This window comes from Poromitra crassiceps (genome assembly GCF_964638095.1).
Source record: "Poromitra crassiceps genome assembly, chromosome: 29".
Lineage (NCBI taxonomy): Eukaryota > Metazoa > Chordata > Actinopteri > Beryciformes > Melamphaidae > Poromitra > Poromitra crassiceps.
In genome coordinates this window covers 4304133-4319134 of record NC_139641.1, presented here as the reverse complement: position 1 = coordinate 4319134, position 15002 = coordinate 4304133, and the positions used below count along the sequence as shown (strand labels likewise).

General features: G+C 44.9%; 1 protein-coding gene across 5 annotated transcripts in view; it reads right to left on the bottom strand.

Annotated features, from left to right (window-relative positions):
* nup98 (nucleoporin 98 and 96 precursor) overlaps nt 1–15002 on the bottom strand; it is an 84707-nt gene that overhangs the window by 69053 nt on the left and 652 nt on the right. For 2 of the 5 annotated variants that reach the window (XM_083662496.1, XM_083662498.1), the window contains exons 2-8: nt 11724–11887; nt 9823–9918; nt 7382–7567; nt 6682–6824; nt 5104–5211; nt 2196–2373; nt 1358–1560 (exon numbers count right to left, since the gene is read on the bottom strand). In XM_083662496.1, coding sequence (XP_083518622.1) covers nt 1358–1560; nt 2196–2373; nt 5104–5211; nt 6682–6824; nt 7382–7567; nt 9823–9918; nt 11724–11856 — 1047 coding nt within the window. In that variant the 5' untranslated portion in view covers nt 11857–11887. The remainder of the gene's footprint in view (nt 1–1357; nt 1561–2195; nt 2374–5103; nt 5212–6681; nt 6825–7381; nt 7568–9822; nt 9919–11723; nt 11888–15002) is intronic. The other 3 variants (XM_083662499.1, XM_083662500.1, XM_083662497.1) reach the window with 2 other exon arrangements.

Here is a 15002-nt window from a genome sequence, read left to right as displayed (position 1 = left end):
CAATGTGTGATTTTGTCTGGGGATTAGTGACCTGACTTTTGTTTTGTTGAAATGTTAATAAATGGGAGCTTCCCCAAACAGCCATCTGTTCCCGACAATCCCCTCTGTGCACGAAGCCTTACATATGGTAATTAAACATCAAAACACCCGCGGCTTATAGACCGGTGCGGCTTATAGAAGAAAAAAATAGTCACCTTTGAAGGTGCGGCTTATAGACCGGTGCGTCTTATAGTCCGGAATTTACGGTACATGCTATATATTGTTCTGTATCAAATTTTAATTGTGCTCCTAAAATTCTTTATGTGCTCCTAACTTTTTCAAATCAGTAGCACATGTGCTCCTTGGGAAAATGGTAAGCGTCGAGCCCTGGGTGTGGTCTCACCATGCTGCTAGTGTTAGCCTGGTCCATGGTGTTTATGTGGTGTGGTCTCACCATGCTGTTGGTGTTAGCCTGGTCCATGGTGTTTATGTGGTGTGGTCTCACCATGCTGCTAGTGTTAGCCTGGTCCATGGTGTTTATGTGGTGTGGTCTCACCATGCTGCTGGTGTTAGTCTGGTCCATGGTGTTTATGTGGTGTGGTCTCACCATGCTGCTGGTGTTAGTCTGGTCCATGGTGTTTATGTGGTGTGGTCTCACCATGCTGCTGGTGTTAGTCTGGTCCATGGTGTTTATGTGGTGTGGTCTCACCATGCTGCTGGTGTTAGTCTGGTCCATGGTGTTTATGTGGTGTGGTCTCACCATGCTGCTGGTGTTAGTCTGGTCCATGGTGTTTATGTGGTGTGGTCTCACCATGCTGCTGGTGTTAGCCTGGTCCATGGTGTTTATGTGGTGTGGTCTCACCATGCTGCTGGTGTTAGTCTGGCCCCATGGTGTTTATGTGGTGTGGTCTCACCATGCTGCTGGTGTTAGCCTGGTCCATGGTGTTTATGTGGTGTGGTCTCACCATGCTGCTGGTGTTAGTCTGGCCCCATGGTGTTTATGTGGTGTGGTCTCACCATGCTGCTGGTGTTAGTCTGGCCCCATGGTGTTTATGTGGTGTGGTCTCACCATGCTGCTGGTGTTAGTCTGGCCCCATGGTGTTTATGTGGTGTGGTCTCACCATGCTGCTGGTGTTAGTCTGGCCCCATGGTGTTTATGTGGTGTGGTCTCACCATGCTGCTGGTGTTAGTCTGGCCCCATGGTGTTTATGTGGTGTGGTCTCACCATGCTGCTGGTGTTAGCCTGGCCCGTGGTGTTTATGTGGTGTGGTCTCACCATGCTGCTGGTGTTAGTCTGGTCCATGGTGTTTATGTGGTGTGGTCTCACCATGCTGCTGGTGTTAGCCTGGCCCGTGGTGTTTATGTGGTGTGGTCTCACCATGCTGCTGGTGTTAGCCTGGCCCATGGTGTTGGTGTTGCCGAAGCTGAAGCCGGAGCTCTGGGTGGTGCCGGTGGTCTGACCGAACGGCTTGAACAGGCTGCCGGCCGCAGCCTGCTGTTGTTGCTGCTGCTGCTGCTGTTGCTGCTGCGCCACCTGCTGGCCAAACAGGCTGCCTGTGGCCGCTCCAAACCCACCCGGAGCTGAGAGAGACAGAGAAAGAGGCCGACGTTGCTTAGTTCCAGACCTTCCAATGGTCTGGCATCATGATATGCAATATCCGATACTGGATTTTTTAGGCCAATGCCGATACCGATATTAGGGAGTAAGAAAATTCCGATATCGATATATCTGCCAATATTCTTATATTATATGTAATGTGTATGTGACTAATAAAACCTTGAACCTTTACCCATTAGGGGTGCCACTGTACTCAAAAGTCACGGTTCGGTACGTACCTCGGTTTCGGGGTCATGGTTCGGTACGAATACGGTACAACAGAGTTATTGAGTGTTAATGTGTGGACCAGTGACATCACTGGTCCACACTAACTCAAATTAATAACTCATTAACTCAAATCAACTCTCAATAACTGTCAAACTAGATGAATGATGAATAGTTTGACAGTTATTGAGAGTTGATTTGAGTTAACGAGTTATTAATTTGAGTTAGTGTGGACCAGTGATGTCACTGGTCCACACTTTAACCCTCAATAACTGTCAAATTAAATGACAGACTTCAAAACCGTTTGCAGTTTTCTGATATACTACTGATGTTCTAATGATACAAAGCGGGTTGAAAATGGGCGGAGTGTTCCTTTAAGGCCTGGTTGGCTTACCTGCGCCGAAGCCGGTCTTGGCCTGTCCAAAGGAGAAGTTGTTGTTGGTGCTGCTGGGGAACAGACCCGGGGCGGTGCTGGCCGGGGCGGCCGCCTGGCCGAACATGCCGGCAGGCCCGCCTGCCAGCGTGTTGGACGGCCCTTTCCTGCCCGCCTGGTAGTCCTCCAGCCTCAGCTCCTGCAGGGAGACGGACACGGGGAGGGATGACATCCAACATGGCCGACGCTAGGCAGGGCTGGACAGTGCTGCTATTTTGCTAGCGTATGCTATTAGAAATAAAAAAAATCTATATGACCAATATCTAATGAATTTTGAACAATAAAACGTGTTTAACCCGCCACCTGTGTGTGCTACTAAACCTTAGTTTGTGATAAATCTGACATCAGTGATGCTGGTCTCATTGGCCACACAGCAGCCGAGTTGCGGGCAAGGCCGCGTGCAGCGGGAGAATGCGAGCTGCAGGGCCAGCTTGGCGAGCTGCAGGACGGGCGTAGGAAGTGAGCGCGCAAGATTCCTAGTTGACAATATAAGACAATACAAGAATACCCCCCCCCACACACACACACACAACTGATGATGTCACAGTGGGATCGGGGATTTATGACATCACTGATGATGTCACAGTGGGATTTATGACATCACTGATGATGTCACAGTGGGATTTATGACATCACGGATGATGTCACAGTGGGATTTATGACATCACTGATGATGTCACAGTGGGATTTATGACATCACTGATGTCACAGTGGGCTTTATGACGTCACTGATGAAGTCACAGTGGGATTTATGACATCACGGATGATGTCACAGTGGGACAATCACAGTGGGACAGACAGAGCCCGAGCTCCCATTTATGTTGAGGATATATGAACACTTGGTCTGACCCCCCGGAAACCGCCTCCAGAAACTACCAGGTGGTACAGTACGCTCCGCATCTGGGGACTTCCGGTTTTGGAACAGCCCCTCTATCTAGAGCGCACCGCATTACAGAGGGACAAGGATGTACCATTTCACATGCAGCAGACAGGTGACAAACAATTCAGTTGTGAAAAGTAATAAATATACATTTAATTGGCGAATATGTCTCTTGTCTTTTTATTTTCACTGAAATGTTTTGTGTACCGGTAAATGAGTACAACCCTGACTGTCACTATGTATGATTAACTCCATAACGTTACTCCTATCATCTGATGCAACATCAGAGAGGGAGAGAGAGAGATGCAGCGATAATGAAACGGCAACACGGACAACTTCTCAGTAATCACTTTAGCCTTCGTGTCATTACAAGTTGCTGTCTTGCTTTTTGGTGTTTCAAGAGTAAGTATCTCCACTCCACGGACATGTTGAGTTACAGCAGCCTGCAGTGCTGTAGGCTTGGCGCGCTGCAAACTGTGGAATGGAATTTCTGGAGCGGGGGCGTGTCTCATGTTACGTTGGGGGCTCAGCGCGAGCCATGCTGGATCGGCAATATCGGATCCGTGAATTACTTCAGTATCGGCACTAGGGATGTTCATCAATTATCGAAAATCGATAATTGATCGTTAAGGATTGGAATCGATCCTGTGGCATTTGGATCGATTTTTTAATTATTTAAAAAAAAAAAAAAAAAAAAATTGGACTAGGTTTGGGTGGAATTCGTTCCTCCTCGCCCCACTCCATTGCACAGCCGACTAACGTGAGGTGGAGCTTCATATAGTCTCTAGTTTTCTGGCTGGGCACGGGCCTTTGTGCCAACAAAACTGTTTTAAACATGGGGAATTCACACCGGCATGCGTCGGGGACAGCAGTGTTGGAGAGGAGACACATTGAAATAAAGAGTTCATTGAGGAGAACACGTTGTCTTTCGTATTTTCTGCCATAGGCATTAATTTTGTAAAAAAAAATATATATATATATATATATATATATATTGAAAATATTGAAAAATGTCTAAGTATTAATATGATCGATAATCGATAATTGATCGTTAATTTTCACCAATTATCGATTTTGGAAAATTTTCAAAATGAACATCCCTAATCGGCACCCGATCGGTCCCATCACTACCTATTTTGTCACATTCATCATTTTAACTTCACACGTGGAAATGTGGACAAGTGGCAGTCAGTGTCTGTTAAAGAGACAGTATGCAGTCTGCACTTTGTTGTATTGTTTCATGTCAATTTTGTGCATTTTGTGAATAAATAAATAATTCCTGCTTTTTGCCTTTTAGGGGTATTTTTTCCTCTTCAGTTACACAGATATCGTGATGTATCGTAGATAAAAAAAAATTGCAATGTATTGATTATCGCAGAATCGCTGTATCGTGATACCATCGTTATTGAGAGCCAAGTACGTATCGTGACTAGAGCTGTGCATCTTCACTGATCTCACGATTCGATACGATTCGATTATACAAGTCAACGATTCGATTCGATTCGACGATACGATGCATCTCGATGCATCTCCGATGCATCTCGATGCATCACGATGCATCTTAAATTGAGGCATCACTTTTTCCGCAATACATGATTTATTTTTTCTCACTTTCTTTTTTCTCACTGTGTGGCTACTTTTAAAATAAAAGTGCATTTGGAATTGCATTGTATTATGATTCATAATTAAAATAAACAACTGCATGTACTTACATTCTATTTTATTTGATTATTAAAAAAAAAAAATTTTTTTTTTTTTTTTTTAATAATCGATTTTTGATATTTGTTAATCGATTCAGAATCGTCCTATTAAGCATCGCGATGCATCTCTGAATCGATTATTTTCGACAGCTCTAATCGTGACAGTGTCGGATCGTGAGTCACTCTGCGATTCCCACCCCTACTTAATCCTGTTGTCAACTCGGGCATTTTAACATGGGGGTGGTGGCCATTTGAGGAACTACAGCTGTTATCACGCTGGGGAACTCACCTCCAGGGATTTGTTCTCGTACTCCTTCATGGCCGTGATGCACTGGTGCTTGGTGTTGATGCTCGTGGTCACGCCCCCTTTCACCATGGTGTCAGTTCCTGTCGGAGGCTAAAGGGAAATGCGTTAAGAGTGACAGAGTGAGACATCTCGTGATTCAAAGCTCCACTCTGCTACTGCAAGTGTTCAGGTAAAAACCCCTTGTACAATATTACTGAATACGTCAACTAACTTAAACCTTCTGCATACAAAAGTTACAAATTGGATAGAGACACTGCATGAAATAGGCCACGCCCATCACGGGGGAAAGGCTCCGTTCATTTCCACACACCAGTGTAATTTTCCTTGAATTAAACATAGCTAAAAGCTGTTGTGTGGTGGGGCTGCGTAGACAACAAATGTAAAAAATCGCCAGTTAAAGTTTTGTTGTACTCCTGAGCAAAACAAGGAAGCCATTGGGAATTGGCGAGAAGAAAAATGTGGATCTAGCTGTCAAGAAGTAAGTTTGAGTGTCCATCTTCCCTATATACGATCTTTTGGTGCAACACGCAACCATGCACGTGACATAGGAGAATGCCAGGATTGGAGGGGGGCTTTCTGTTTTCCCCCATCTTGGGCGTGGTTTCTGAATGATGACGCGTTATGCAGTGTCTCTATGATATAATCACTAAAATATTAAACTACTGTATGAATATAGAATAACAAGTTGTTCCAATTATTCTGAGCGATACAACTTTCTGCTGAATTCCATCCTTTGTTTTGAAGATGTCTGGTGTTCAATATGATTTTTCCAGATAGACGTGTTGGCCCTGCTAACTAGGTCATATCACTGTGTAGATGAAGATTGTTCTTCACAGCCACAAATATCAGAATATATGAGATGATTAGCAGGGTTCCTAAACACTTGAGAGTGCAGACCCTATGTTCTTGACTGGATGTGATTTTGGTGCAGACCCTATTGACTGGATGTGATTTTGGTGCAGACCCTATGTTGTTGACTGGATGTGATTTTGGTGCAGACCCTATGTTGTTGACTGGATGTGATTTTGGTGCAGACCCTATATTCTTGACTGGATGTGATTTTGGTGCAGACCCTATGTTATTGACTGGATGTGATTTTGGTGCAGACCCTATGTTCTTGACTGGATGTGATTTTGGTGCAGACCCTATGCTCTTGACTGGATGTGATTTTGGTGCAGACCCTATGCTCTTGACTGGATGTGATTTTGGTGCAGACCCTATGTTGTTGACTGGATGTGATTTTGGTGCAGACCCTATGTTGTTGACTGGATGTGATTTTGGTGCAGGGTATTTTATAAGATGCATGCTGACAGCAGCTGGGTCACAAGAGCATCCCTCTATCTGAACATTACACTGATCATCAACAAAACTGTGGACTCAAAGTGGCTCTACAACAACACCAAAGATACAATTATGTGTAGTGGACCTGAACCACAACATTTTCCAGACTTTTCTTTTCTCTTCCAAATGTTTAAACTATTCAAGGCCTGGAAATGATAAAAATTCTTTTTTAATACTTTTCCAGTCGTGCGTAGGAAACCTGTGAGAAGTATTACTCACGTTGAATTTGAGCGTGGTTCCCGGCTGCTGGGCGGCTGAGAAGGTAGCGCCTCCGAACAGGGAGGCGGTCGTGCCGCCAAACGGGTTGGAGGCGGTGCTGGTCGCCCCAAACAGCCCGCCGGTGCCGGTGCTGGTGCCGAAGCCTGGAGGACACAACGACCATTACAGTTTAACACACAGCCAAAGCCTTTTCTCTACAAGATTCACATGTTTCATTACATCAATCAATCAAAACAACTAAAAGGTGTTATGGTATGAAACTGGACTGGAGTGCCGAATTACTAATAATTTTTTTTCCCCAGATTTTTTTATCCCATTTTTATCCCCCATTAGTGCTAATTTCAATGTATTTATCCTGGTTGCTGCTCCACCCTCTGCCGATCTGGGGAGAGCCGAAACTGGCTCCATGCTTCCTCCAAACCTAAATTTATATACTTTGCGACGTTCATCATCGTTCAAATTTGGCTGGTGGCTTATTAACATAGGTTCCTGTGATGTGATGAACTCAAAATGCTAAATAATAAAAAAAAAAAAAAAATCTGGTTTCCAGGGACTTTAAAAAAAATGTTTTACTCTGAATTAAATTAAAATGGAGAAGAAAAATATTTGGGGGAAACAGAATTTGGGGGGGGGGAATAAAAGGGAATTTGGGGAAAAAATAAAGGGCAATTTGGGATAAAAAAATAAGGAAGCGACTCACTGGTAAAGGAGGCTGGTTTGTTGGCGGTGAAGGCATTGCTCTGCTGGGAGAAGAGGCCTCCGGTGGTTCCCGTGTTGGTGGTGCCGAACAGGCTGGTGGACGTGCCGCCGGCCGCTCCAAACCCAAAGCCTGCGCTGGTGGAGGAAGGCACCGGCTGGCTGAACGTACTGGAGCCAAACAGCCCACCTGGTGGGGGGGAGGGGGACAACAACAACACATCAATGAAGAAATCCTCCAGTTCGTTTGTTTGACTTCCTCACTTCACATCATTTAGCCAGCTAGCATAACAGCTAGCTAGCTATTTTAACATACAGGTGTGTTGTTTGCAGCACTCTGTAATGTCATTTGTCAGTCGCACACAAGGTGAGGTCTGCAGGATCTGGATCAGAACATTTGATACAAATGCATCATTATGGATCAGATCATTGTTTCATCATATCCAGAGAGTGGGGGTGGGGGATCATGGAGATAGATAGTTTGTCCCACTTGCCCCGAGTCAGAAACAAATAAATGCCTTCAGACTAGGGATGTTCATCAATTATCGAAAATCGATAATTGATCGTTAAGGAATTGAATGGATTATGTGGAATTTGGATCGATTATTGTTATTATTTAAATATTTTTATTTTTATTTATTTTTTGCGGACTAGGTTTGGGTGGAATTCGTTCCTCCTCGCCCCACTCCATTGCACAGCCGACTAACGTGAGGTGGAGCTTCATATAGTCTCTAGTTTTCTGGCTGGGCACGGGCCTTTGTGCCCAACAAAACTGTTTTAAACATGGGGAATTCACTATACACAAACGCACCCAGCGGTGCGGCGCGCACCGCGTTCTTAAAGGGATACGCACACAAATGAGGGATATACACGCAAATGCTGCATCAGGTATCAATGGGTTAAAGAGAGGCTTGAATGTGTGAGCACTTCCCAACTGTGCTGTCTTAAACCCATTTACTAAAGTTAAGTAGAACACAAAAATATTGTTAAATTTTATAAATTGCCAATTTTCAGCTGATCGCCCTCGACCGGTGACCGGCGCCGGTCAGTCCACATAGCCGATTCTGTGCGCCGGTCGGCTTTCCCCTTTTTTAGTTTGGTCAATTACCTGCAGCTGCACGATGCACGCGTTCACGTGACGTGCGCGCACCCCAAGCAGCCAAAAGGAAACATACGCCAGCATGTCGTCCTCATTGTGGAAATTGTACAGTTTGTCACACATGCAAGTTGAAAATAAGCCGCGGAGGGGCAGGGTACGTTGCCGAGTCCCGCTCAGCTGGAGTCCACTCCAGTCTGAGCGGCTCGCTTCACCTCACCGGCCCCTCTCTCTCCCCGGCCACAGCGCAACACAGCCGGCCTGGCGAAGTGAAGATAGGCTACTATGGAGCCTTGTGTCCAGTATATGGTTACATTCCCCAACCAGCTGCAGTCCACATCACCGCTGCCTGCTGCAGATCAGCTGCTGCTGCTATCTGTCAGTCACGTTGTAACGTGGATACAGGAGAGGACTATTTGTTTCGTATTGCCAATAGAACGACGAACATAATAATAAAACGCATCGGACCAGTGTGCAAAGTTTTCTGTGCGTGATGATTTTTTTTTCAGATGGCGGATTAAAAAAAACGGACTCTGTGTGTAAACTCTGATATTCAAACTGAGTCAACTCAAACTCATTTCCTCATCTACTCAAGAACAGCCAAACCCACAACTGTAGAGTGGGCATGGCTTCGAAGGTCTGGGCTCCAGACCTATAGGCTATAAACTCCTTGTCCATGGATAACATTTTGATGTTTATTTATTTTGTTTTATTTGTTTATTTGGTAGGGACATGTAAAAAAAAAAAAACATTAAACCCCATAGGGGAAGAGATGCTTTGTAACAGATTTAGCCATAGGCTACTTTCCATCTGAAGCCCCTGTTCTGTTGCACCTTTTTTCTTTTGGAAAAGTAAATGCATGATAGCTGTGGGATATAGTGGAATTAATTGTTTTATATTCATTGTATTTACACAAAAAAGAAAAGCTCTGTCCAGTAACCTGGAACACTTTTATTTTGAGATGTTTTTTGAGTGAGATCGTCCTACCTCATGCAAATGATAAGAAATGTTACATGAATCTTAATTTTCTATTAAAGCAAAGTAAAAAAAAAAAATCAAAAAATCAAAAAATCAAGTCAATTATTGTTCTTAGAAAGAAAATCGGAATCGGCCAAAATCGGTATCGGCAAGTCAGACTATTAAAAAATCGGAAATCGGAACCGGCCAAGAAAACGGCAATCGGGTGCATCTCTAAAGTTTTATTCTTGCTCATAATCTATAAATTCAAGCACTTTCAATGACCCATGTCTATTTTTTTTGTCTAATTTCAAAAACTTTCAAGGCCTAGACACGTCCGCCCCAATTCACAAGGGACTGCTTAGAGAGAGAGAGAGAGAGAGTTAACACACCAGGTTTACTCTGTGTGGCACCAAACAGCCCTCCGGTGTTGGTGGTCGTCCCAAACGCAGACGTCCCGAAGGCTCCGGTCGTCCCGAAGGCAGTGTCTGAAAACACAGTCACATCACAACCGGTGCTTACAGCAGCCTACTGTGTATGTTTAGCCCAGAGGGCTGACGAGCTCAATCTCCGACAACGAAAAACCTGATTTTCGTACAGGCGTCATTTTGATCAACTGATCTCATAGTGGGAATCTTCCTGGTTACTTTTGGCGAGACAAAAAACGATTACAACTTAAAGTGTCATATTTACAGAGCTAGCACTGTGCGCAAATCTAGAAACAGCAGCTCTACATAACGTCGGTGTCGGGCCAGGACCTCGAATGTCACTTTTTTCACTTTCTTACTTTTTGTCATGAATCAATGCCATTGGTCACCCTTCACGTCTCTGTGTGGTTTTTAACAAATGCAACCAATGGAAAAGCATTAAAACGAGCTTGTGAGTAAATCTCGTAACGCCATTCGCCCTCAATCTGTCAGTCAAACCTCGAAATCCCCCCCCTACCTCCGTGTGTACCCCCCCACGCAGGACAATAAACCCGGAAAAGACACACGGCAGACGCGCTGTGTATTTCTCATATCGTTTTGACTCATCCTGGCTTCCTCTGTCGTTAATATATCAATCAAATGTTTTCCAGTTATTCCTAGGCTGCAAACTTGTTTTAACATGCAAATCGGAGTGCTTTCTGACGAGAATAAAGTAACGTTAACGTTACGTTATGTCAGACTATTTCTCACCCCATGCGAAAGCCCCCATTCAGCCATGAGAGGCGAGGGGCAATCCTGCTGCTCCTGCGCGCGCCCCCGCGGCCTGGAGCTTGGGGGCTCGTGCATGAGGATGCGGCTGCCTCCCGCTTGACTGGCCATGAGAAAGCGCTTCCAAGTCGGACTGATAATATAAACAACATCATTTGAGCTTATCCAGGTCAGATATTTATAAAGTAATGACACATTCAGCGGGAAACTAACTATAATTAAGACATGTGCCAACTTTGACGACATTTGGTTCAGTAGTTTAAGAGCAAACAGGTTTTTTTTACTTCCTGAAAAGTTTCTGTTTTGGAAATTCGAGGTCCTGGAACGACAGCGGCGATAAGAAAGTTCAGAGGGGCGGCGACCTCACAGAGGTTCTAACTCAACTACTGGGCGGAGATAGCCACCCTGTCTCCATATTTATATAGCTCAGTGGACCAGACTTACTTAAGCCTCTTCTAAACATGAAGTCTGGATCATGTCCGGCTAGCCAGAGCAGGTTTTATTTTCCGGTTTTACCTTTCTAGACATGAGGAGTCTGTGTTTAGAAACAGCTGGAAATGGTCCGTATTCTCTCTGCCGATAGCGAGTAGAGTGGGCGGGGGGAGGGGGGTGCGGTAGCGTGTATCGATAAAAAGAAATGTGATATGGAAACAGCTTTAGCGAATCTGTAACCAAACTCCATTCAAAAACATGCCGTTTTAAACGGAGGATCCATTCCGACCATTCGGGCAATAACGAGGGGTGGCAATGTGCCAAAAATGAGCGCTTGCCTTTGTTACATCACCCAAAAGCCGCCCAGTCAAAATAGTGGTCGCACCGTCGTCAATCACTGTGGCATTCAAGTCATATCTGACTAGTTTTCAATGTATTTCTCCCCACAAAAGTTAGGCTATATGTCTCGATATAGGCTGCTGCAACTCTTGCATTTTACATAGCCTACAAGACAGACAGGTCGGGAGGAAAAGAATCCACTCAAGCCGTTTGCAGCACTTGAGGAAACCGTGAGTTTGCTCGTTTAATTCGGTTGTCGTCTAAACATGGCCTTACTTAGAGAGTAGAATGTGCCTGCCTGGCTCTGCTGATTGGACCAGACTTACTTTGCTGTCCGAAGGTGGACGAGGTGCCTCCTCCACCAGACTTACTTTGCTGTCCGAAGGTGGACGAGGCGCCGAACCCCCCGGCGGTGCCTCCTCCTACTCCGAATGGAGTGCCAAACGACTTGTTGAACATCCTGGCCTGCTAGCAGGACCGCATAAGTCTGCTGTGTGGAAGACAGAAGAAAGATCACTTGTGAAACATCAAACAGAGAAAGAGTGCTCACTAAGACATAAAACATCAAACTTTAATTATTATTTTTTTGTTGATGCCTGACCTGCTATGGAAACATTGCTTATGTATTCATTCTGCTATAAGAACGCTCCAGCACACTGAGAAAATCACCATTGTGATCATAGTTTCTCGGTTATCTCGACCTACAATACAGACAGTCATGGAGTTCTGGACTAAATCATATCTTGACAAAAAAAAAATCTCAGATTTGGATCCGAGAGACAAAATCCCATCAAACGGGGGTTTTGGAATCACTGGACTAACGTACCGTTAAGACAGTCACTGACACAGCAGCAGCACAATCCAGTGTTTTTTACATTATTGTGAGAATGTGAAATTCTTGGAGCTCAACGTGCCAAAGATAAAGCTGGTAAACAGACGTCAGGCCTCGCTGCCTTCCGGGTCCACGGGCGGTTAGTGGCCGTTCACACCATACGCCGACGCAACGCTCAACCTACGCTCAACCTACGCTGAACTCACAAGTTTCATTTAGGCCTCCTTGTTAACAGGCGAGGCCGGTCACACCACCCTGCACGTGTCACGCTGAAGCCACGCTCACGCCTTGCTCAAGCGATCGTTCAGGATTCAGTCCTATTTTCCAAGCGTGACGCGTGAAGCTTGAAGCTGCCATGCATGAAGTGAATGGAGGGGGCCGATGAAGCAGCTCCAAGCCCGGCGCTGTGAGGAAAAGGAGAGTGTCTGGTGTGAACGCGTAGGTGTGAGCTCACGTTCAGCGTGAGTCAAGCGTCAGTTCTGCCTATGGTGTGAACAAAGCCTTACATTATGCCATATTTTAAGCCAGAAAGCTAGGCTAGCTGCTGTTAGCTGGCTGGGTACTTTGAACCACTGACCTAAATCATGTGGACCAACTGAGCGCGACGTCACCCAGTGGTTTTTGTGGTCGTTGTCATTTATTGTCACGTCAAATAACATTATAGAGCTCAAAAGAGGCAGTCTCAATCTCCCCAAATCAAGCGTCACTTTACATGTACAGCAGGGAATTATTTTCATCTGTTAAAGCAACATTTATCTTCCATAATGAATTCAATCATAATCACAATGCTACAAAGACATGAGCTAATCACCAAGGAGCCAATTTCGCCCGGTGTCATGTAGGGATGGGCGCGAGTACTCGGGTACTCGAGCACTCGTTCATAACGTCAGTATTCGAGTAACGTTTCTGCTGTTCGGGTACTCGCCCCACTCCCCACCCCTTTAAAAATGGTAGAAGATCTACGCACGCATCGTCATGTGGATCTGGCAGCAACCAGCAGCAACTGCACGGCCGGGCGTCAAGTCAGCCAGAATGTACAAGTACGTCATCCGCTTTGTTGCTTTCAAAATAAAACGCTTATTGTAACCTTATTTATTTTGAGTAATGCGTTACAGCCACAGTTTCACGCCATATAACATCACAACGAGTATTTTGATACAAGGATGCTGCTTCATTCATTGAAATACCTTTTCTCCTCCAACGTGCATCAATAAGCTATTTACTTTTGTTTAAGTAACATTATTTTGAAAGTTTTAACCGGAAGTTTTCCAGCTCTTCCCGAAAATGGTTGCTGGAGATATTCTCCCGAATGGGAAGCACGCTTCTTCATAGCGTATGCCCGATAAAACTCATTCAAAACGTTGCACTAGTTTACTGACTACACTGTCGTTTCCCATAATGTTAGTCACAAGAAATGTGGAGAAAGAATCACTTTTTGGGAGACAATCGCATCATGGTGATCACTATTCAGCAACAATGGACATGTATTGGAAATCAAATGCCTTCGCTTGTTTCACAAGTTGTCTGCTCCAAAGCGCTAATCCAACCATCGGAGATACTGTCTAAAGGTAGGCTTTAGATGTTAGCTTAGCATCACCTAATATCACAGTCAGTCCCTCTCCTGACAAAAATGCTCCAGGTAGCGCTTTTTCCATGCAAAAATGCAAACGTTATGTGTGAACAGCCCGATACACAGCAGATTACCCCTGCTCAGTCATTACCATCATAGTAATCACACAGCCCGCGCGAGTACTCGAGCACTCGTTCATAATAGAAGGAGAGTACCGGTACTCGAGTATTTAAATTGCTTAAAATGCCCATCCCTAGTGTCATGCCGAGTTTTGCACCCCCGCTGCCAAATGCATCCCCACCTCACGGGAGCCTATTGTAATGAATTATACGGAAACTTAACTGTTTACAAATGATATAATTGTCTGGGTAGACGTGATCTCCAGGCCAGGGGGTCTGTCCTGGCTCATGGAGACCGACTTTGATGCATAAAATCCGCATCGAGGTGACTTCCATGCTTGGGGCTCTCTTCTGGCTCATGGAGGCCGACTTTGGTGCTTAAAATCCGGGTACAGATGACCTTGAGGCCTGGGGTCTCTCCTGGCTTTATGGAGGGGGAGGCAAGTCTCGGCGGTTTGTACTTGCCGAGATTTGCATCCCTGTTTTTAAGTTAAAACAGCCCCAAAATGTGGTGGGGATGCAATTATCGGCGGGGGTGCAAAACTCGGCATGACACCAGCCACGCGCGTGCCTTGCTCAAGGCGTGTTCAAGCAATCTCAGAATGCCCCTAAAAACCATTATCAATGGGCAAAAAATGCCACCATAGATTTTGATCATTTTATTGTCATTCAATTCATTTAATTTCTATTTCCATCTCTATCACACAGGATAATGCGGAGACATTATCACTAACAAAACAACAAATCAAAACAAAACAACAGAAAACAAAGCAAAACAACAAATCACTAACACACAGGACAACCATTTCTGCAATCTGATTGCAACCAGATTGCAGAAAATGCATGTACCAGGTGTAAATGGAATCAGGCTAAAGTGATAAAATACAATCTGATTGCAATCTGATGGCAGAAACCACATGTTAACGCCAGGTGTAAATGGCCTCTATATTTCCATCTCTATCACACACCCAGTACCTGGTGTTTGCCAGAAGACGACGAATAACCCACTCACTCACACAAACAGCGCTGTTGTTCACACTATGCTTTAGCAACTTGCAGTAATACTATTTTTTAAGTGCCCGCA